This window comes from Zophobas morio, unplaced genomic scaffold, assembly GCF_036711695.1.
Source record: "Zophobas morio isolate AGI-343-1 ecotype UQ-CSIRO unplaced genomic scaffold, CSIRO_AGI_Zmor_V1 ptg000126l, whole genome shotgun sequence".
Taxonomy (NCBI): domain Eukaryota; kingdom Metazoa; phylum Arthropoda; class Insecta; order Coleoptera; family Tenebrionidae; genus Zophobas; species Zophobas morio.
Genome location: NW_026972231.1, coordinates 45316 through 69415, shown reverse-complemented (window position 1 = coordinate 69415; position 24100 = coordinate 45316). Strand labels below are relative to the sequence as shown.

The following is a 24100-nucleotide window of genomic DNA, read 5'->3' as shown; positions in this document are numbered from 1 at the left end:
GACTCTAAATCGAAGGCACTGGCTACTAAACATTTACAATTTTATTTGTACACTTTGGAAACCTGGTTTACTATTTTAAAGCTAACTTTTATTGCTTCCAAGATAGCGGCAGTGATAATTTAGAAAAAAAGAGTTAACATAATAACCGCAAAACTCTACACAAGTTCAAAACTGTTATTTCGTGGAGATCTCGTGTTAAGTACTTAGGAGTTATTATACATCGTAAATTAACATGGGGCTCTCTTGTTAAATCTGTCTTGATAAAAACGTTTGCTGCCGAGAATGTCATTATCTGTTAATATATAGACCCGGCTAACTTCACTTTAGAAATAAGCTGCTCTTATATAAAACCATTATTCGCCCAAATTATGGAATATGCTCCCAATAGATGGCCCTACTCTGAGGGTTATATAACCAAACTGCAGATTTATAACTCCTCGGGAAGAACACGAATGCTCCATGGTTCGTATGTAATGCTTAGTTACATCGCGACTGTCTGATGAAAACAATCAAGACTTGTTTTTAAAATTTTGCGAGTAAATGGTATAAAGAAAAACGTTGAGCATACCAGCAGTTTATTAGCCGCTGCCGTTAGTTATAGTTAAGCTGGTATTACAGTTAATACATCTAAAGGTTACTACCTTTGAGCTACGGTTTACCACCCTAATTGTTTGTTGGTAATTGATTTTTAATATATTTTAATTAACACTTTTTTTTTTAAAGATTAATAATATACATAATAGAGAATGCATATATATAATTTTTATTTCAACATGTTTAAGTTAACAGAAGTATTATTGAGCTAACATATATAAGAAAAATAGCATATATATATATAGCATATTTATATTATCACCTGAATATTTATTTACTGAATTTATTCACTTATCCTATTTGATTCAAGTTATTCTTAAATGAAAACTTTTTTTTGGTTGTTGTTGTTTACTTTCTTCTACTTATAACTTGCTCATGGGCTGGTACGCAAACTTTTAAGATGATGACCTTAATAGTTGAAGAGAGGTATAAGGATTAAGTAGTAAAGATGTGCTATGCATATCGACTGAGGTATATCAGTAATAAATATACAAGTAAAATACGCGCGAAATGCTCTCGTGGCACGCTTGGGATCCGTCGAATATATATAATACTAGCTACTAATACTAATTATTATTACCACAATCAGGCGAAGATCAAGGCAAATTGAATTCAATATGGTACTATCACTAATACAACCATTTATTTCGCTACAAGTTCGTTATTAAGCAGAACTTTATGCTAATGTTCGTACATACTAATGGCTCCGGAAACAGAGCTCTAGTATTAGTAGTACACCACTCATGATATAATTCTTGCCTCTATAGTTTTCTTTCGCAAGTAACCGCTGTTAGAGGTAGTGTCTTTTATAACTTAGCAAGGATCACTAAAATTCCACCCAAGGATCCTCGCGCTCCCCTAGGCGGCGTATCAGAATAAACCGCTGCAGAAGGCAATGCTGGTATTCATCTCGAAGAATTGTAGTGTTCAAGTTATTTAGCCTTAACGTTGAATACCACCTAAGTCAAACATCGAACGATACAAGTCTGGTTAACGAACACAAAGGCACCAGACACAAGGCATTTTATTAACAATAATGCAGCAGCCGATAATACAGGGAAGATAGCACATGTCTAAAGACAAACTAACGTCGTCTTTTTTACCAAGTTTAAGAGTAGTTCTTCCGACCGCGGTGAAACCGGAGACTCTCCGAAATAATACTGAAACTTTGACCTAGAGTTTCACTCAGGAGGGTACCATAATCACGATTCATTGATTTCATAGTTAATTAGCTTTTCTCTTATCAATAAGTCCAAGTATCGAGTCGGATACTAGCCATGTTTAGCCAAAATTAACCAACAGAGAGCTTCCTGGATACTTACCCCCAACACCGCCGAATAGTAGAGTGTGACAGGACCCGGGCTCGGATAAGCTGCTTTTAGATATCATCCCTCCTTCCGATGAAAACCTGTTAAGTTCCTTAGCTCGAAACCCACGGGAACCCGCCAGGACTAAGAGCGACGGCAGACGCGAAATTTTATATATAGGCTTGTCTGTTAAAAGTACTTGTACGACAATGCACCTGGTCGCAAAAAGCAACCGTTCCTTGCATGAAGAATGTACAGAACTATCGCAAAAGCACCGAGAATAACTAACGGGTAAATGCACGAAACATGCATAATGCTGCAATTTATAGCACTAACCTGCACAGCTGCCAAAATGGATCTTTAAATAATGGGCGACGCCTACATTTCTGTGGTCGCAGCGATAATGATGGTACCTGTGCACACCCCCGCACAAAGTAAAGTCAAAGGTGCAAAGGTAGCGCACAGAACGTGCGCAAGCAATTTGACTTAAAGGTAGATATTACCATCTCTATAACGATGAATTATATACCTTAATTTTGCGTCTTTCACTAGTAAAAAATGAATAAATGCATGGTGTTTTTTACTATTGAATATTTCTCTATTTATTAGTTTTTCTTAATGTTTATCAATGTTATTATTTATAATCTAGAGCATAATACCACATGCAGCGTGAGCCCCAACACCCCCATGACCCAGGTAAGGTAAAATTGTACTCGGAATCATTTTGCTTCGTAAATGGTGCGTGAGCTACAGCATCTTTATGAGCTCCAGCGTAGCTCCATATAGTACATATAAAACCGAACTTAGAGCCGTAGCGCAACGTGAGTCATAGCACCACCATGACCCCGGGGCGGAATATAGTACCTACCTGACCGAACTTTGAGTCATAGCGCAGCATGAGCTATAGTAACTAAGACTCATAATTGCGTTATAATTGTGCTAGAATTGTATTTCTGAAAAGCATATTATAGTACCTTCCTATGGTGTGCTCCGAATAGTAAAAGTTAATTCCATCCTATCCAATTAGTCAAGCTTTAAAGCCACCGAGGAGAGCTCAAAAAAGGCATTAGACTAGTGTTTTGACTAGTAAAAATTTAGTTTTTTTATTTATTTGTTATATTTTATTATATTTTATTGTGATGGATTTATTTTATTTGTATTTCATTGTATTATATTGTATTTTATTCTTATTGGGTTAGCTCTTATAGATGCTTCTTAGACTAGGTTATGAACAAAATTAAAAACTTTTTAATTTTACTCTAGGCTTGTTTGTTTTCAGCATTAACACGATATTGCAAAACGACTAAAAAAACCTAAACTTTTGAGTCAAGAACAATATTCTATACCCCTGCTGTACCAGAGCTGAAAAGAAAGTACTCTACCAATGCTATAATTGGTTAAACCCCTATAGCACTCTTACCTTAGTGATGGGATACAGAATAGGACGACAGTATTTTTTTAGTCAAGTTAATTAGTTGAATTCTTTTCACCTTTTCAAGGCATCTCTGTTGTCTGCACGTGCTTAGTTGAACCGAGAATAAGTGCCAATACTGCTATTTACGAATCACGTGTTAGTTATAAAGTTAGCTAGATAAAACAACCTGTCCTCAAACATACACGATATCTTCGTACAGCGAGCACAGCACGAGTTAATAAAGGGGATAATTAGCCAAGATTTCTGAAAAGTATATAATATTTATGATACCTTCCTGAGTGAAAATTAAAGATGATAGCGTGATTACTTTAGAAAGCTATCGCATATCACTCTAACAGATCCCTCAAAGTAGATTGTGGTTATAGTACCTTCACAGTTGCTTTCAAAATAGTACTCATTTTGCCACGATTTGTTCAACAAACTTGAAGTGACTAGAATAATGGTACTCTATTGGTACTCTAATAATGATACTACCTTAGCACTGTAATACTTAGTACGAATACCAGCTAAATCTGAATGAGAGCGAAGTAAAGGTACTAGAGCAGATCCACTCTGACTTAATTCTATCGTGCCCTATTTGACACGATTAGTGATGCCTGAACTCAAGGTCGTAGAAACGGCAAAATCAATTTTCTACTATTATTTTAAGTAGCGTTACTACCGTGGATTAAGATTAATTTTCTAGGAGTTGGCTAAATGTCACACTAGAACATCAATGTTTTACCAGTTTAATGTAAAGTACCTTACTAAGCACACACGGTGCTTGTCCTTCCTTATCTATGAAGAAATGCTAAAATGACCCTAGCGCATAATGCTATTGAATTTTCTTTAAAGTAGAAGTGTGTTAGCTTGTTTAACACGAGAAAAGATCTTATCATTTGTCATAAATGAGGTAGGAGCCATAGAGTACTACACTAGAACAATACAATACTATTTTAAAGCCAGCTATCAATTAGCTAGAGAAAATATAGACAGGTATATCAAAATAAATAGAAAAAGTATCTTACACATGAATAAAAAGTAAAACAGTTTAGTCTAAATCAATAGGCTATCGTTCTGCTTCGGGTCAGCCATTATTCCAAAGACTTCAACGAAAATTAGTTATTAAACATCGTATGGCTAGGTGTTTCCTTCCTGAGCTTCTTGTAAAATTATCCATGAAGGGGAACTGTTTCAATTAGCAAGCAAGGTACCTTATCATTCCTCTCTTCAAACCTTTGTAAGATGGGACTTTAGTCAATTGTGGAACTGCCTTCGCCTTGGATATTAATACTAGTTTCACCCCTTCCTGCTGTTATGGAATAAAGTTATCAACCTAGTTCTTTTGTTGAACATATAATAGCCAAACTTCCTTTCGTTTAAGTAGAGGTATGCATCAGGAGTACTGGATACTACTAGAACCTGACCAGCTTCTTCCTGTTTTTATGAAAATATTCCTACTTTAAGGTTAGAAACGTTCTGTTGGTGAGTGTATAATTATTTTTCAAAGTTACCCGTACAAATTCCCTTGATATAGAGGTCATTAGTATAGGCTACTTCTTAAGCGATAACTTTCTAAGTCCATGGAGGTAATAACGCTATGTAGTGTCTTGAAAAGATCTACTTGATTCTAACGAGATATGCTTGTGACTATGTTATTGTACTCTCCGCATTACTAATGTTGAATAGAATTGAACTAGTTTGAGAGCCTTACCTCCGACATATGACGAACTAAACTACAAACCCTAGCTCTGTATTTCTACAACGCTAGGGTAAAAGTCCTTTACTACACAACATAAAGTCCTAGAATTGAGGTAGATTTATAAAAATGCTAAGAGGAATTATCAAAGTAAGCGAAAAACATGCCTTCTGAGTATCTCCGAACGGAATACAGAAAGATACATATATTACAACTTTTTTTCATTGCTTTCTCAATTAGTTTAACAACAGTAGACCATTGCAAAGCTACAAAAGTTACTTGACCAGTAAAGTTGTTGCATTTTAGCTAGGTAAGAACACTAAGATTAGATAAGGTTTTCATTTTTATAAATATTGACACTATTTTCAGGCGCAAAGGGTACTGGTAAATGGCACTATTTGGCGAAAAAAAGGGGAGCTTTAATACCGTTTGATGAAGTTAAAGTAGACGCTAAAGCTCCCTTAAAACAATTATTGGTCAAAAAAAAAGTTCTACTCTAGTAGAACAAAACTAATTAACTTCCACTCCAGAAAGGAGAGCTAACTAGCTAGTCCTACTAAAGTAAAACTAAAAAAGATAATTGAAATTTTTTTTGTTTCTGCACATGGCCCTATGGGCGACTAAGCCATCCGGAGGTAATTATCCGGATTATGAGTTTTTGTCATGCTATCAAGTTCAAGTCCGATCAGAGAGTTATCCTTCAAAGTTAAGCCTGGAGCACCTTAACAGTCGTAAACTGCTTACCTTTAATAGAATTCCAATAAAGCGGTGAAGGGCCGGCCCATTAGTAGGGCTATGCTATAGTAGTTTTGTAAAGGTTATTCTCGGAGTTGGTGCACAATGATAGGGGCCCGTATTAGGTATTCGTTTTTAAGGGTGATTCCAAATTCAACTAAGGTACTCCGACACCTTTGTAATGTTTAGCCCCTCAATTTAGGTTACCGGTTTCTATGTTTATCACTTGTCGCCTAGGTTCATTTTAAACATTGGAAGCGATTTCGCAGGAAAAAACCTATCTATTTTAAGCCCCAGACCTTTGCCCGTTAGAGGGTTAATACCCTCTATGTTTCTTTCAAATACCTATTCTTTGGGCTCCCTGGACTCTTTAGCTTTTCTTATTTTAAGCCTGGGTCCGGTATGACACTGCTATCTTTAAACTGACTATGGTTTCCTTGCTTTATAAAGGTTTCCCAGGAGGATTTTAAGACTAAACGAGTCATAGATGGCCTTAAAATATTGGACAATTATCCTCTCGGTTCAAAAGAAAAGCTCTTAAAAATAATACAAAAGTCCTAAAGGGTGGTATTTTCCCTTCAAGTATAAAGATCGAGAATCAACACCGGTGACATCTTGCAAGAAATATAAAAATTTAACTAGTATTTCTTAGGGCACCGCAGCAACTAATTTGAACCTTCAACTGCTGTCGGATAGTATTGCCCACGCCCTGATCTGGCTGTCCTACCCTTCAACCCCGCGTATCCTTTTGTCTCGGTGGAGTCGGAGACTAATTCTAATAATATTACTAACTTGCACGACTAAATGCATCTGAAAGCTAAGGTTACATCGAATAGACGAATTTAATGTTATTTAATAGTTATTGAATGCATCGATTCCAGATGCTAAAAGTACTAACTTGAGCTTTAGGCTAGTCACATAATGACTCTATCTAAGTTTAGATTTCTGTTTGTGTACCAGCCAATGCGTGTTCGACACTAGATCTCTAATGGGTTCCATGCAGTAGGGCCTTTACAATAGTGCTATTTTCTGGTATACATAGTATGTATTAAGCTTTGGCCCCGTTAGCGCCCAATCAAATAATTGAGAATAACTGGAAAAGATAATAAAATTGATATGAGCTAGACTAAAAAAAAATTAAAATTTTTTTTGTAACGCCTCTTTCTTCCCATATAATTTTTTTTAAACAGCTATTATCAATAAATACTTCTATTGATTTTAAAATTTTCTTTCTAATCTTCTGTTTTGTAATAATATTAAATTACTATAATAAATTATATAAATTCGTTACATCTATTATAAAACTTTTATTAGTACTATATTCCATTTGATTTTTTCTAACAATTATAAATGTTTATTTATTTTTCCGTATCATGAAATTATAATAAATTTTCTTCTTGTATTTCTTATTTACTTATAATATTTTTAATATTATAAATATATTAATTACTCGTTTTATAAATTTTTAAATTTAGAAAGTTACTATCTATAATTTATTTAATTTAAGAAAACATATCAACATACGCCGTATCATTATTATTATTACTATTATTATTATTATTATTATTATCAGAAGTAATACTAACAATGTTACTATTATTATTTTTCCAAGGAAAATAGATAACTACGGCAGTTATATTATCAAAACTTCCTTTATCGTAAGCCACTCTTACTATGCGAGTAGCCGATTCTTTCCTTTCACTATTTTATATTTTTAATAAAAATATTTTAAAACTTAACGAAATGTATAGAATTATAAAGATTAAATAAATATACTCTAATTATAACCATTAGCAACTAGAATACTAATAATTATGTATTATTGATTATAAGATTTTATATGTTTTTTTATAAGAAATTTATATAAAATAGAAGATTTGACCAAATTAAATTATTTATAAATTACATTAAAAAAGTTCTAAAATGTAAAATTAATAACATTATTGATATTATTAATATAATAATTACGCATAAAAAAATTAATAACATTAAGTTTACTGATATAAAATAATTTATATATTCAGAAAATAATTTAATATAATAATAAAAGTTTTAAAAAATTAATAAGTTTAGTAAACATAATAATATACTCCCATAGTCTTAAAGAAAGTTAATATTTAATAAATAATTATGAATATAATATAAAGTATTAAAAATTGATTAAATCAATAATATCTTATTAAATTTAACTTTTAATAATAAAAATCATCAAGTTTTTTTAAAAAAATAAACAAATAAAATATAACTTGACACTAATACTATTAATAAAAATTTAAAAGTTATATAAATAATAATATAATTTACACAAAAAATGAAAATATACTTTTAATAAACTTTTATAAGAAGATCAAATATAACTTTAGAGTGAGTAAAAGTTATAATAATTTATATTTGTATAAAGACTTGGAATTACTTGAAAGTCATACAAGAATTACTGTTATTATCAAGATATAATTACAGTAATGCATATGAAATACTGTATTATTATGTATATATTAGAAGTAAATATACTGGATAATAATTTTCATAAACCAGTTGATACCTGAGTTGCACAAGTTCTACAACTTCACTATCCGTTAAAACATCCCAAACCTCGAAAATTTTTATAATTGCATATTAAATAATAAATAATATTATACAAAATAATATATATACTTATACTTATAAAAAATTTTTTTACAACTCACGTAAAAAAATATTTACATAAAAATAAACATCAAAAATTAATTATATTTAAAAATTTACATACATATAAAATAATATAAATATAATAATATAGTGGCAAAAATTAATTTGAACTAAATTATAATAAATATAAAAAAAATATTTAATAAAAGTAAAACAGATTTTTTGTCATTTTTAAGTAAACTAAAATGTTTTATAAAAATTTAATTAGCAATTTGATAATAACTGCAATAGAAAATAATAAAATTAATTAAAAAAAAAAAATTAAAACTAATGATTATTTCAAATAAATAATTTTAAAAAACAATAAATATTTTCATAATAACGAAAACACCAACTATAAAAAAAATATTCAGAAGAAAAAATTTTTAAAAATACTTAAAAAAGTTATAAAAATAATATTATAAATTTAATTAAACTAAAAAAAATATTTATTAAGATAAAAAATAATAACTTTATATTATTGAATACTCTATTACAGTTTCAATATTATAAAGGAATATTAATTACTACGAAATTAATTACAAATTAAATTTATTATTGATATTTAATCAAGTAGAATAATAAAAATGTTTAAGAGAAAAATTTAGAAAAATAAAAAAAATCAGTAATAATTAGAGTTATAAAAATAATTATAAATTTAAATTGCAAATAAATTTATTGTGAATAATCTTAAAAATTAATATATTAATTACTATAACTAAATACTCAGTATTAATATTTTTATAAATGACAATAATTAAGCAAAGTATAAGAAAAATAATTAATAAATATTATAAATAAAAAATTAATAAAAATTGATTAAAATTTATTCTATTAAATAAAGTCATTAGAAATTTTAAAAAACTAACTAAAAAAAATTAATAAATTGTATTAACAATATTAATAAGAGGCAAAATAAAAAAAATCATCAAGTATTTATAAAAATTCTAATATATATATTTTTTTTCAAGTTCATTTATTACTATTATAGATAATAAAAATATAAAAGAACTATAATAATAGTAAGTAATTTTCAAAAAGGTAAAAAAATCAAAATTTTTATTAAATATTAGAAAAGCAAATTATAAAAGTTATAAAAAAAATTTTCTTTAAAAATTTAAAAAGGAAATACACTTGTAAAGTTTAAAAGGTTTAGAAATTAATAATATTATTTATTGTAGATTAAGTAACCATAAAAATATTATTATATATAATAATAAATAATAAAAGTAATATTGTTATATTTTATATAAAACCAACAGATGGAGTAGGAAAAACTAATAAAAAAAACAAATATAGTTTCAATAATTTAATTTCTTCTAATGCAAAGTACCAAAAAAAATAAACGAAGTAGATGTTAAAAAAATAAAAAAAATTCATAATAGTTATGAAAAAGTAATAAAGCTCACAAAATAAAAAAAAGGTAGCAGGAAAAACTTTAACAACCCCATCAGAAGCAATCACTAAAAATTGATCATCACAATGAAGGTCGAGGATGTGTATCTCCGGCTCATTGCTGACGATGGGGAGATTAATGTTCGGCTTCAAATTGATATCTCCAAAAGAACGCGTTACGGCCAATAGACAACTATCAAAAAGTTTAATAAGTTATAATAAGTATTAATAATTACTTTGCGTAATACATAGTAAAAGTAAAGTATACGGGCAGCGAGTTATGCATATATATTAACATTATAATTACTGTACTTTTTCCCACAAAAAAGTTATCTTAAAATATAAAAAAAACCAAAAAAGACATTGTAAATAGTTAAAATACTAACGTATTCTTACAAAAATTACAACCAATGTTCTGTTAATACAATTTGTAATTCATATTAACGAATCATTTAGAAGATAAGATATGTACTATTGGATTATTGTTGCGATAAAGTAAATAATCATCCAATTGACTTAACAATTGATCATATCAATTAACCGTTGATTGGTCAAAGGAATATCACGCCACACGCGGGCCACCCCTTGAAATGTGCCCACATTCCCTCCTAACTCTTTGATTCTTGTTTTCTCCTGGAGAAGATCAGGCCTGTGATCCGTAGAGATTCGAACTTATCACAACAAAAAAATTTACTAATTAAGTGCTAAAAATAAAAAAAGGAAGCAGTAAAACTACCAGCACTTTTATTTTTGCACAAAACGGCACGCGTATCTCCTAAGTTAGCAATAACTAACTGAAGACCGCCGTTGATTTTGTTTCGGAAAAAGGCGCAACACGCTGTTGAGCCCGAAGAATCATTCTACATTAATTCTTGTTAAAAAAATATATTTTTTTTAAACTCAAAAAAAAAACCTTTAATGAAGTAAGAAAATTCACATCAGTCTCCAAAAATGATTTTATAATTATATAACGAATCAAACTTTCATTTAACTGTTTTTTGTCATTTAAAATTGCTATTGATATAAAATTAGTAAAAAGAAAAATAGGAAATCGAAAACTATAATGCCTTCTTTCCGTAGATTGTTAGGAAGATGTTTAACTATATAATCTACACATTCACTTCCTCCGTGGCCTGTATAATTCCTTATTCTCTTAGTAATAGTAAATTTTTAAATTTAATACCATCGAAGACGCCATACATTTGGCCAAAATTTCCAAGATTTTCGTTTACTATTAAACGATCTTCTTGATAACTTCTACGACCCTAAAAAAGTAAATTCAAAATAGTTTAAAAAATAAATGTCTATAAAAATAATAATTACAGGCCAACTTTCGCTATTATAAGGAAGATTTCCACCAAATGGCGAACCGCTGTTCCTACGAATATTGACTACGTTGAAAGTCTTTTATTAAAATAAAGGAATTGGAAGTATTTATATAAGTAAAATAGTGCTTTAAAAACTATTAATGTATACAACAAGTCATTCATCTATTATAACTATTAGACTCAATTTTTTTAGTAGTATTAAATTTAAAGAAGTCGATGTGAATACGTCTTTCAGTTAAAATATTAGTATGATTAATTATATTAAATTAATATTTAGAGCTTTTTATTAATAATAAATGTACTTTTACTCTGAGCAAAGTTAACACTTGAAGCCTTTTTTTAATAAAAGTTTTTATGGGAAACTGTTTTAACTAATTTTTAATTAACTTCTTATATTGTTATTTATAAATTTTACAAGTAACTCCAACCTCTACTTTTGCAAATAACGTAATAAAGTATTACAATTAAGTGTAAAGATATTTTTGAAGTACCGCGAAAAGTTTCTTCTCTTTTTATAATTAAGGATTAAAATAAGAAATACACCAATGGAAGTGCTAATTTGTTTTTTACAAAAATAAATGTAAACTAAATATAATTAACTCTATAATAAAAGCATTTTTTATAAGATGTACAATGAAAATTACGTTGCCATGAAATTCCAGATCAAACAAGACATTTTCTTCCAAAGTTAAAAATTTTAGTCCATGGGAAGTTATGTCGGCGGTTTTAATTAAAAAATTTATCTTTTCTTGGCATTCAAAGTTACAAACATTAATTTTTTTAAGTCTAAAAGGTTCTATTATAGTCCTAACCGATTCAAAATCACTACTCTTCGCCTTATCTGGCAAGGCGGGCGCTTGATAGTAAAGTTTATCAAAAGTTTCTAAATCAAAGCTAATACTACAACGTTGCGATGACTGAAGTTCAATGTCACATACTTGGATCTCGATAACTTGTAAAAAAACTTCTTTTTTAGAAGTGTCCTGTGAAAAATTCATTGCTTCAACCATGGCAAGACCTAACTCAACGTTAAAAGCTTTAACCACACCTTTTAGAGTAATCTTACTATCAGGAGTATTACAATTTTCTAATTGTTTAAGTTCTTCATCAATTAAATTACCCAAAGAAACGATCAATGCAGCTAAATCTTCACTTTCGCCATACTGTTCTATCAAATTTTGTACTTCCAAGAGCTGCTCCTGTAAAGAAGTTATTTTTTCTAAAGTAGTATAATTTTCACAATGCTCTTGGCCTATTTTATTTTTAGCTCTTTTTCCGTCGTTCTCCGAAGGGATATCAGTAGAGGAAAGTAATTTACCATGCAAGCACCCTGAAGTAAAAGCAGAATTTAAAACTTCAGGTGATTTATAAGAAAAGTAATTACGGTCTTCAACTTCCAAGGCATGTCTTTTTGAGGGGTCGGGTTCCATTGTAAGTGTTCTTATTAAGTCACAGAACATCTGCTGAATAGCTCATGTTAGTAAAGCTTCACTCTCGTCCCCCCGCAGAAATGGTTATTAGCAATAGTCGCCACGAGGAAATAAAGTTTACAAATTTTCACCGGTTTATTATATTTTAAAGCCTACAGCACGTTAAAACTTGAATATATATATCTTTGACAATATTTCATTACTTATTATAAAATTTTTAGATTGAAAAAAATAACTATTAAGCGATAAACTTTCTTTCTTTCTCTCCTTCATTCCTAAACCCTAACCTTAACCTATACATTATATATTACATTACTATTATTACAAAACTTGGAAACAATTTAAGCTATAAATTATAAAATATGAAATTTCAAAATAGTTTTTTATCTTTTTTGGTAATTTGAAGTTAAAAACATTGTTCACACAAGTCATTTTGTATGAATATTTTAACATTAAACTTAAATTTTTTGATTATAATTTTGCAATTCTGGATGTGTCATCGTTTAGTCGATATTTAAGATCAATAAATTTTTTGCTGTAAACCCTAAAAAAATAATTTTAAACTACTTTGAAAATAATTGTATCATAATTAATGAGGTGGTGTTCACCTAAATATTAGATATGTAAAACATTCTGCTAAGTAGAATCTTTTACCGTAGTTGAGGTTTCCTAGCCACTTAAATTATACAGCGTTTTATATTGCTAAACAAGCAAAAAGTTGGAGCCAAACTTAAAAGGTGACGAAATCTTATAATAAAACACTACTTTACACAGCGTAAATGGAATGCTAAATTTAAATGTATATATAAAAAAGCTTAAATTGCCCTTTTAGCTATTATAAAACTTAATAGTTCGTTATAGCTTAGGTTCCTGTTTATTAATAATTTTAGAAGTAAATACCTCCAAGCTGTTTGGTTATTCTTGGATCAGAAGCTAAACTTAAGTTGGGTTGACATGTTATAGTCGAGCTTTATTCTTATAAATTGTTTATTTTATTAAAGTGTTATAAATGAAGAATTCATTATGTAGATATATTAATAAAAAAAATAGTCGTGTCTTGAGCTCATAAGTTTATCTCAATGTTTAAAAATTTATATATTTCAGGAAGGCTCGATTATAGTCTTACCTTACTCCAATTCTAAAATATATGAAGATTCATCGTCGTAAGCATAGAAAAGAGAGTTTATCTACAATATAACGGATTAATATGGCTGTGGGGTCCACAATCACTTTTACGCTGGCTGTCAACCCTGAGAGTTGTAGCAGTATTTAAGAATTCTAACAGTTGTGTTTCTTCTCACCTGAAACTTTTAACAGATAAAATAGTATCTAACGTAGCCGTAGCAGCGTTGTTTGATATACGCTTATAATTGTTTGTTGAAAATAAAATTAAACAATACATCGATTCTCGGATGAGTAGTTTATCTTTGACTCATGATTTTTTTTTTAAAGTCAGCGTTCTTTTTGTAATATGCTGTAATATCGTTGATAAGTAGACGTATATATGCTTTTGAAAAAGAAGCCTTTACCAGGAACTTTTAATTGCTTACCTACTTCTTAAACTTTGAAAGGATGCTAACAGAACGAGGCAGTAACCTCACACACCCCTGAAAGACAGCATTAAAATATTTTATATACAAATATGTTTTCCTGAGGAATTTATAATTAAAAGATACTTTCTAATATCCCATTTGTTTTCGTACTTAATTTAAATGTGAAGTTTATATTATAAAAATAGTGCGCAGTTATTAAACAAGCCAGTTTAAAAACAAATATACTCATATCAGTTCTAACGCAAACTGCAGGAAAAAATAGATACTCTTTTGAGAAGAACACGTGTAATAAAATTTAGCTTATAAAAATTTTGTAGAACCTGTGTACAGGCTATTAATAAAAAATAAAAATAAAATCAATTTTAGTTAAAAAAATAGTCCAATAAGTACAATAAAAAAAGTTAAGCATGGAGGTGTTAAATTATACTCGGAACTCAAAAAAACAAAGCTTGGAGTGCAGGTGATGCTATGCAACGCTGAAGGGGTTGACCACTCAGTGTAAAGTAGGCATAATAGTAAATATCTTTAAAATTGCTATGAAGGGAATGTAAGAGAATATGGAAAGTAATAATAGTAATAGTAATAATAATGATAAATGCTACACTACTAGCAGCCTTCGTCTTTCAGAATTGGAAACATATAATTCTCTCATCCCAAAAACCCATGAAAGTTGTCCAAATTCCCCTCTTGCCACCTTTCAAAAATCATCTGACGAACTTTTAAATATTTCTTATAAAACTAAATCAGGTTTTGAAAGATTTACTTTCTTCTTAGACTTTTTTATTGTATGTTTATATGCTTTATAAAGTTATTAAATTTTGAAATGGTATAATATGAACGTTATTCAACTTTGTTGAATTATAGTAAAGTTTGGTAAATTCTCCAAGTTGTAAAAATCCTATTTATTATTTAATTAGGCAAGTTTTATAATTAATAAATTTTTTAATTCTACAAGCAATCAGTAATACAAATATAATTTTGATTGTTTTTAACGAATTTTTTTTTGGATTATTCCAATTCAATAGAATCTTCAATTTTAAATTAAAAACTGACTTAACTTATTTTAATTTATAATAAATTTAAACCATATTGACTCATCTTTATTGTTTTAGTAGATATCAAAAGGTTATTTGGTACAGGAATATAATTTGTGACCTGGTGTCTAATATAATATGGGTAAAGTAACTAATATTTTTTAAAATTAATTCTGGGACCAAATTTGAATTTTCGCTTGACTAAATTTTTTTGTTAATAAAATTGGATTTTAGTAATTTTTCAAGTAGCGTACTGTAGCTCCATAGACTTATCAAAGTTAAAAAAATATTGTTAACATAAAATTCAAGAGTTTTACATTTCCTCTAGTTTTTAATAAATATTTTTTTTTAAAATTTTTAAGATATCATTTTAAAGAAATTACAAGAAAGGAAAATTATAATTAGCAAACCGAAACCGCTAAACAGTAACTAAATCTACGTATTAATAATTATATAAATATTTTTACTTTTTATTATAAAAGTACTAAAACGGGTAAAAGATTTTTTGCCTAAAATTCATGAAGCCAACGAAATTCTTTTAGAAGGAAATGTTGAAGATTATAATATTGAAATGTTAAAAGATTCTGATCGGCATATTGAAATGGTTTTCATTATTAATAATTTCATATAACATAAACTATTTACTATATCTTTATAGAATTTATATATTCCCTCGCACGAAGCAATTCAAAATAATTTGGAAACGAATAAAAATGAAAAAAATAAAAAAATAAGACTTTTAGAAGATTAATAGATAACTGAAAAACTATAACTTTTTTATTATAGAAAAACTCTTTTTCGCTACTCAATAAAGCTTAACTTCCCCCGTTATTTATTATTTATTATTATTAATACGTATTATTATTTATTTATTTATTATTATTACTACTATTATATTATAATCATTATTCTTGGTAGTAGTAGTAGTATTGTCCTAATAATAAGAGTTATCAAAAGCAAAATAAATCCTAAAAGGCGTATTGGCCCCTTGACACATGCATGTGATCTGCCTTCCACGTGTCACCATAGCTATCTAGACGCGATTTGTAGGTTAAAACAGCCAATGAAGGTTTTAGTTTATAAAAGTCACGAATAAATTCATAAACTATATCAGATTGATGGGGCCGGTCTAAAAGACATTATTATTATTTTTTTAAATGTTTAAAAAGTTTATTATTATTTGTTGTCTTCATTTCTAGTTTATTACGGAGTCAAAAAATGTTGAGAATATTTTTTACTTGATGAAAAGTATTATATAAAATATTATATAATAAAATTTATAGAACAAAAATATAAAATATAGTAATAATAAAAACATAAAGTATGATAGAAAAAGTAAACATAATAAAACTAAAGAAAAATTTTATATTAAAAAAAAAATATAAATCATAATTTATAATGGAATTGTTATAAACTTAAATATAATAAAATAAATAAATAAAAAATAAAAAGTTTATATATAAAAAATAGTAATAAAAAATTTAAATATAAAAAAAAAAATTTGTATGGAATTATAAAAAATAATAAAATAAAAATTTAAAAATATACAAAAATTTATTTGTAATATAAAAAAAAATAAAAAAAATTAAATAAAAGATTTATATTAATTGAAACTAATAAAATAAATTTTTCTATAAATAAATATAATAAATGAGAAAAAAGAAAAGTTGCCTTCATAAAAATGATAATAAAAAATATTTATATATTATAATAATTATTTTTCTACAATATAAAAGTTTATTATAGTAATAAATAATAATTATTATGATTATTATATAATTTGAATATTTTTAAAAAGTTTATCTTTGTATTGCTCCTTCAACATTTTTATTATTTATTATTTTTTTTTAGTATAAAAGTAATTTTAGAATATTTTTCTTGCTTATGTACTTTTTATTTTATTTGCAAACCAGTGATATAAATACTATAATAACTTTGATTATTATTGTTATTATTATTATTATTATTATTATTATTATTATTATTATTATTATTATTATTATTATTATTATTATTATTATTATTATTATTATTAAAATAAGGCAGAAAAGCATCAGCCGTTCCGCAAAGCATTCAAACGAGCCTGCAAATCTGTAAACGAACCGGCCGTTTCCTTTTCTTCCGCATTAGGAATCGTCTCAGGGGCTTTAATGAGCTGAAAGTTTTGCATGAGAATATTATTATTATTAAAAAATAATAAACTTTATTAAGAAACTTTTAAAAATAAATAAAAAAATTACTAGTGAAAACTTATTTTTAAAATGTTAATACTAAAATCAACTTTATTATACTTTATCCTAAAATATTTTGAATAATAATAATATATTAAAAATATTACGAATAAAAAAATATATAAACTTTTATTATTATTATTAAATAAAACAAAATTTTTATATATTATCTTATTTTTGTAGATAAAAGTTTTTTATATTTATATAAAACTCTTCAAAGTAAAGCATTTTTTCTTTACAAAATAATAAATAGTAATAAACTTTATTATATAGAGAAAACGAGAAAAAAAAAGACTTCCATACTTATTTAAAATAAAAGCGTAATAAGTATATATTTTTTATTAAGTATATAATAACCTTTTTTTAAAATATTAAAAAAAATAAACTTTTTTATTTTTTTATACAAATAAGTTACTTTCAAAAATAAAAAACTTTTTCATAACTTTTATACAAAATTCAAAAAAAAAGTTTATATATAATTTTCTTATAACTTTATTATTTTTTAAATAAATTTATATAATAAATAATTTTTTTAAGCAACGTATAAAAAAAAATTCAAAAAAATTAATTATTTTATAGAAATTTAAAAAAATAAATAATTTTTTATAAAAAAAATAATAAACTTTTCTAGCAAATACAAATAATAATATTAACTATAGAATTTTATGAAATATAAAAAATAAAATATTAAATTTTTTAAAAAATAATAAACTTTTATAATAACAAAAAGTTATTCTTATTTTTTGTGTAGTTTTTTTTTATTTTTATAAGTTTGATGAAATTTTTATTTTAATATTTTTTTCCCGACATAAAAATATTTTAATTATAAAAAACATTAAATATTTATATTTTCTTATTAAAAATATAAAAAAAAGTAAAATGTTGAATTTTTCTAATAAAAAACGATAAACTTTTTTAATAATAAAACTTTGTTTCCTATATTTTGTGTAGTTTCTTTAGCTATTTGTAAAGTTTTTGAAGTTTTTTATCATTATTTTTTTCCCATAATATAATAATTTTTTAAAAATATTAAAAATAAATAAATACTAGCTTTATTCTAAATATACATTAAGAACTTTAAAAAAAACAATATGTAAAGCAAAAAATTATATAATAATTATGAATAAAAAAATAAACTTTATGAAAAAATATATATATTCGAAAAACATCATTATTAAAAAAAATATAAACTGAAAACAAAAAAATATTATAATAATAAAAACATTATTATAATTATTATTATTATTTTAATAGTAATAAAAAATATAGAAGCATTAAAAAAAATAAAAATAAAAGTTTTTATATTTAAACTTTAATAATATTTAAAAAATTTATTAAAAGTAATAAAATAAATAATTATTATTAAAAAAAGTTATCGCAAGTTTTCTCTAAAGTAAAAAATAAAAAAATATATTTTAGAGGATTTTTTTTAAGTAAAGAATTCTTTATTATTTAAAATTTTTTTAAAATAAAAAAACTTTTTATTATTTTATAACTTTTTTTTAAAATAAAAAACTTTCCTATAATTTATAATTATTGAGTGAAAACTAAATTCCGAACAAAATTTTTCTAACGTATATTTTTAAAATTGTTTAAAATTATTTTTTAAAAATAAAAAAACTCCCTACAATTAAAATTTTTAAGAAAAAAATAAATTTATAATAAAAATATTTTTAAAGTAAAAAAAAAAATTAAATCATAAAAAAAAATTTTAACGTAAATATTATTTATTATTTATAATTTTATTCTATAATTTAAAATGGAAAATTAAAAAATAAATTCAACATAAAAAATTTCTACTAGTAAAAAAACTTTTTATTGCTTAAAACTTTTTTAAAAATAAAAATTTTCCTTATAATTAAAAAATAATTAAGTAAAAAAATGAATTCATAATAAAAAAAAATTAGTTAAAACTTTAACATAAAAAATTTACTGTAATTTAAAATTACTAAGAAAAAAATTTTTATAATAAAATTTTTTTAAAATGAAAAATTTCCTATAATTTAAAATTTTTAAGTAAAAAAAAGTAACATTAAAATTTCTATAATAAAAAAAATTTTGTCAAAAAAAAAAACTCATAACTAAATAATTTTATAAGTAAAAAACTTTTTATAACTTTAAACTCAATTAAAATTTTTCTACAGTAGAAAATTTTATATTAATTAAATACTAAATTAAAAATAAAAAATTCCAAAGGCGTAAATAATTTTTTGTATCTTTTTATTATAATGCAACAAAAGAATTGACCGACTTGAATTTGTAACGATTACAAAGCATTACAAATAATAATAATTTAAACCCATTTATTGGTTAATTGGGTGCAATATTAGAATTTGTTATTTAATTAAAGGCCCGACTTTGTCGCCTTGCTAATCAAATTGTGAACACGTGCGCACCTTAAATGATTATTCTCGATATCCCATGCAAAAAATATATTATTTTATATAAAACTCTCAATAAAAATATTAGAAAAATAAAAATTTATTATAAAAAATTAACTTGTTTTTATAACCATATTTATGCGAAAAATAATTTTTGATAAAATTTTTATTATTATTATAATATTATTAAATAATTCATGTAAAAAATTTGAAAAAGTAATAAATTATTTTAAAATATTATGAAAACGCAGAAATTCAACTTAAAAAATTATAAATTAAATTTTTTATTACTATTATTTCTATTAAATTTCTTTTATTAGAAGCGTTGATAAGTTAAGTTATCATTTCTTTGTGAAACAAAAAACTTTAATTAAATTTTTAGCCGAAAAAAATATTCAAAGTAAAAAAAAAATAAAAAAAAATAAAAAATAATATAAATAATTTTATTTATAAAGAATATACTAAACTTTAAAATAAGTGTCTACAGGAAATTTTTACTAAAAAAGTAATAAAAATAGTAAAAATATAGAAATGAGGCAAATATTAAAACGACGTATAAAAATATTTTATTATAAACTTTTTAAGCGAAAAATATATATAATAAAAAATATTAAGTAGTGGATTTCATAATAATTATAAAAGTAAAGAAATATAATAAAAACAATAATAATTAAACTTTTTATAGTAAGTTATGAAAAAGTAATTAATGAAGATTTTTATTATAATAAAAGTACAACAAAAGCAACAAAAAGAAATAATAAAATTATTTTTTATAATATAATAAAAAATATATAAAAGTAATTATTATAATTATGAAAGTAAAAAAGGTAAAAAAAATAATAAATAATAAAATTTTTTTAGTGTATTTTATAAACTGATAATAAGTGAAGATTTTGCTATAAGTAAAAAAAAAAAAAACAACAAAAGGAAATAAATAAAACTTTTTTATATACTTATAAAAAAGTCATCAATATGTATGCTATAAATCTTTTTTTATGGGTAGAATATTCATAATATTTATACTTTTTACTTTCTACTTTCTTAATAATTTTCCATAACAATCATTTTTTTATTCGGCACAAAATTTATATATAAAAAGTTGAGCCAAACAGAAAAAATTACTACAATACTAAGAAATTAATAACAAAAGCGCTAAAAATAATGAGGAAGGCAGTGATTGAACCTCTCCTTCGAGGGTCAACCCTAATTCGTCGAGCACTTTACTAACGACTTCTTCGGTTTCGAGCTCCTGATCGGGATCTTCGAGAACATCGTCAACCGTATCATTCATGAGTTCGTTTTTCATATTCATTATTTCAGATTCCTTTAAAATAATAATACGAATAATATGAATATAACAATAATAGTAATAAAATAGAACAGTGAAAATACCAATGATATAAATAATAATAGTACAAGTAATGATATATATATTAAAATAATACAATAATATAAATAATTATGGAGATAATAAAAATTAAAAAGAATAATAATACGAATAATATAAATACAATAATAATGGTACGAAGAATACAAATAATAGAAATAATAATAATCAAACCGTATTAATAATAATAATACGAATAAAACAAGTAATAATAATATAATTAAAAGAAAACTTTTTCAAACTTCATCATAATATTTTGCATGCGCGGTAAGTTCATGGTTCTATTCATTCTTGCCATCGCCTTAAAAAATTATTATTATTATTATTATTATTATTATTATTATTATTATTATTATTATTATTATTATTATTATTATTATTATTATTATTATTATTATTATTATTACTATTATTATTATTATAATTATTATTGTTGTTGTTACTATTATCATGTATTTATTATTATTCTTTATATTAAAAATAATAATAGCTTTTCGATATAAAAGTAATAATAAAATTTCATCAAAAATATAAACTTCCCTAATACGAATTATATATATAATAACATTCTTATAATAAAAATTTTACTAAAATGAACTTTTATAATAATGGTTAAGAATTTTAATATAATATTTTTATATAAAATTTATAATAAAAGATTTATTAATAGTACAAACTTATATCATATTTTTTATAATAATAATAATTTGTTTATACAAAACTTACAATAAAAGTTTAATAATAATAAAAAATAATTTTTTTATATCAAATCTACAATAAAAGTTTCGTTAACAATATAAACTTCTGTAATAATTGTAATAATAATAATAAGTTTTTCATGTAAAAAGTTCTATATTCAGATTGTCTAAATTTTAAAGAAAGAATTATAAGATATACTTTTATATGTAATATTTACAGAAAAAGTTCTGCTCAATAAAAATTATCTGTTATAATATTTTTTATATAAGTTTTTATAAATATATATATTATAATATACTTTTATAAAGTTTTAAGAAAAATTTTCTTCACAATTTAAATTGAAATTTTGAGATAAATTTTTTTTTTAAAATTAAAATTAATATGAAAAATAAAAAAAAACTTTTTTATATAAAACTTTTTATATAAAAATTATTATTATAAAACTTTGAAAAAAAATTTTTTTACTAATAAGTTTGTGGTGATTGAGTTTTTATATTTTTATAAAATTTAACTTCTGCACTTGGAAAAGAGTTTTTTTAGTAAATTAAATAAACTTTTTTATAATAATAAATAAATAATAAATAGAAAACCTAAAGGCTTTTATAAAAACTTTTTAAAGTTGTATTAATAAATTTTATTTTTATTAATTAATTAATAGAATTAAAAAATATTACAATTTTATACTACTCATCTCTATGAATTAAAAATATTAAAAATTCTTGATATAAATGTTTATATGACATTAAATTTTATAAGAAAAACTTTTATATGATATTACTTTTATTAAGTAGAATTAACAAGAATTTTAAAAAATAATTTATACACTGAAAATCTTTTAAAAAAATAAATTTAACTATTTATGTATATACATAATATACTTTAATAATAAACAATAATTAATTTCTTATGAAAACTTTAGAAAATACTAAATAAACTTAACAAATTAATTTTTACAACTAAAATTAACAAAAATTTGATAAATTAAAAAAAAAATTAGGTAATACTTTGGAACAACCCAGTAACGCATTAGTCATGGCTTGAGTAGATTGCATGGACTGTAGATTTCTTTGTACAGACTGAAGTTGTGTTTTCATCATCTAAAAAAATAATTGTATAAATAAAAAATGCAAACATTTTAATATTTTAAAAATAAATTGAAATTGTATAAATTTTTTAATTGGTGTAATATAAATATTAATTAGATTTATTCATATTTAATATTAATTATAAATATTAGATTTTTAACTTGGTAAATTTTTTAAATTTATAGATTTTTATAATTATTAAGTTAATTTCAAAAAAATTAGTAATTACTAAAAATTTCTTGATGTGACCGCGAGTTCTGACGAGTTCCTTGGCTTGAATTTTTACAATATCCTTTAAAATTTAATTACACCAATAAAAATTTAAAATCAATTAAAATATTCTACTATTATTAGTAATAATATTAACCAGCTGTCCAAGTTTTGCTGCTTTTTTTATATCTATAAGAACGTTTTGTTCTTGCCTGTCCATTCTCGTTTTTTCACGTTCAATTTCTCTAACGGCTTTGTTAATTGCTCTTTTGTGAAGGCGAAGAGTTTCTTCTGGAGTTTGGCGAGAACCAAAAAGGTGTGTCATCACCACCAGCTTTGTTATAATAAAGATGGTATAATTAAAGTAGTTTAAAAAAGTAAACTTACTTAAGAAATAAAAAAATTATTTATGTATATATAAAGTTTCTTTAGAGAATATATAAACTTAAATATGAAAATAAAAAATAAAGTAAAAGTGTCAAATACAAAAATATTATTTTTTAATTAACTAAACTTTTTAATAAAATATAATTCGTTACTAAAAATTGCTTAAATCTTTGTTTAAGTACTTTAACTTAAAATAGAAAAAAAAATTATTATTTTATTTAATAACATATTAAATATAAGGCCTCACAACGATGTAAACATAAAAGTGTAGGAAGTAAAAATTTATATAATCCAGCAGTAGATTACAGTGTTGGCTGAGAGAAGTAGTCTCCCCCCAGTTTCCACAATGTTTTTGGCTGATGAGCATCACCGTATGCTACTCACTTCGCCGGCAAGAAATTTAAATTTTTTTACAAATAAAAAAGCATTGTAGGTGCTAATGAAACTATTAAAGATATATAAAGTAATAATATTTAAAATAATAGCAATTCTTATTTTTTATTATAATTTTTTATGGTTGTGCAATATTTTTATAAAGAATTCTAAAACTTCAATCTTATTAAG

General features: G+C 24.5%; 1 protein-coding gene and 2 long non-coding RNA genes across 3 annotated transcripts; all 3 read right to left on the bottom strand.

Moving 5' to 3' along the window:
- Positions 1-7345: 7345 nt before the first annotated feature.
- Positions 7346-9929, bottom strand: LOC135145114 (uncharacterized). The gene is made up of 3 exons (XR_010283330.1): positions 9863-9929; positions 8292-8341; positions 7346-7450 (listed from the first exon to the last, which is right to left on the bottom strand). It is a non-coding gene; the product is annotated as an uncharacterized LOC135145114 (long non-coding RNA).
- LOC135145113 (uncharacterized) lies at positions 9926-10801 on the bottom strand. The gene is made up of 4 exons (XR_010283329.1): positions 10725-10801; positions 10548-10671; positions 10353-10482; positions 9926-10004 (listed from the first exon to the last, which is right to left on the bottom strand). It is a non-coding gene; the product is annotated as an uncharacterized LOC135145113 (long non-coding RNA).
- Positions 10802-17209: 6408 nt separating this feature from the next.
- On the bottom strand, positions 17210-23467 carry LOC135145121 (charged multivesicular body protein 2a-like). The gene is made up of 6 exons (XM_064077231.1): positions 23307-23467; positions 23169-23231; positions 22859-22951; positions 21388-21456; positions 20952-21092; positions 17210-17311 (listed from the first exon to the last, which is right to left on the bottom strand). The coding sequence occupies exons 1-6, from the start codon at positions 23367-23369 to the stop codon at positions 17210-17212; spliced, it is 531 nt and encodes a 176-aa protein (XP_063933301.1). The 5' UTR covers positions 23370-23467.
- Between the last annotated feature and the right edge of the window lie 633 nt (positions 23468-24100).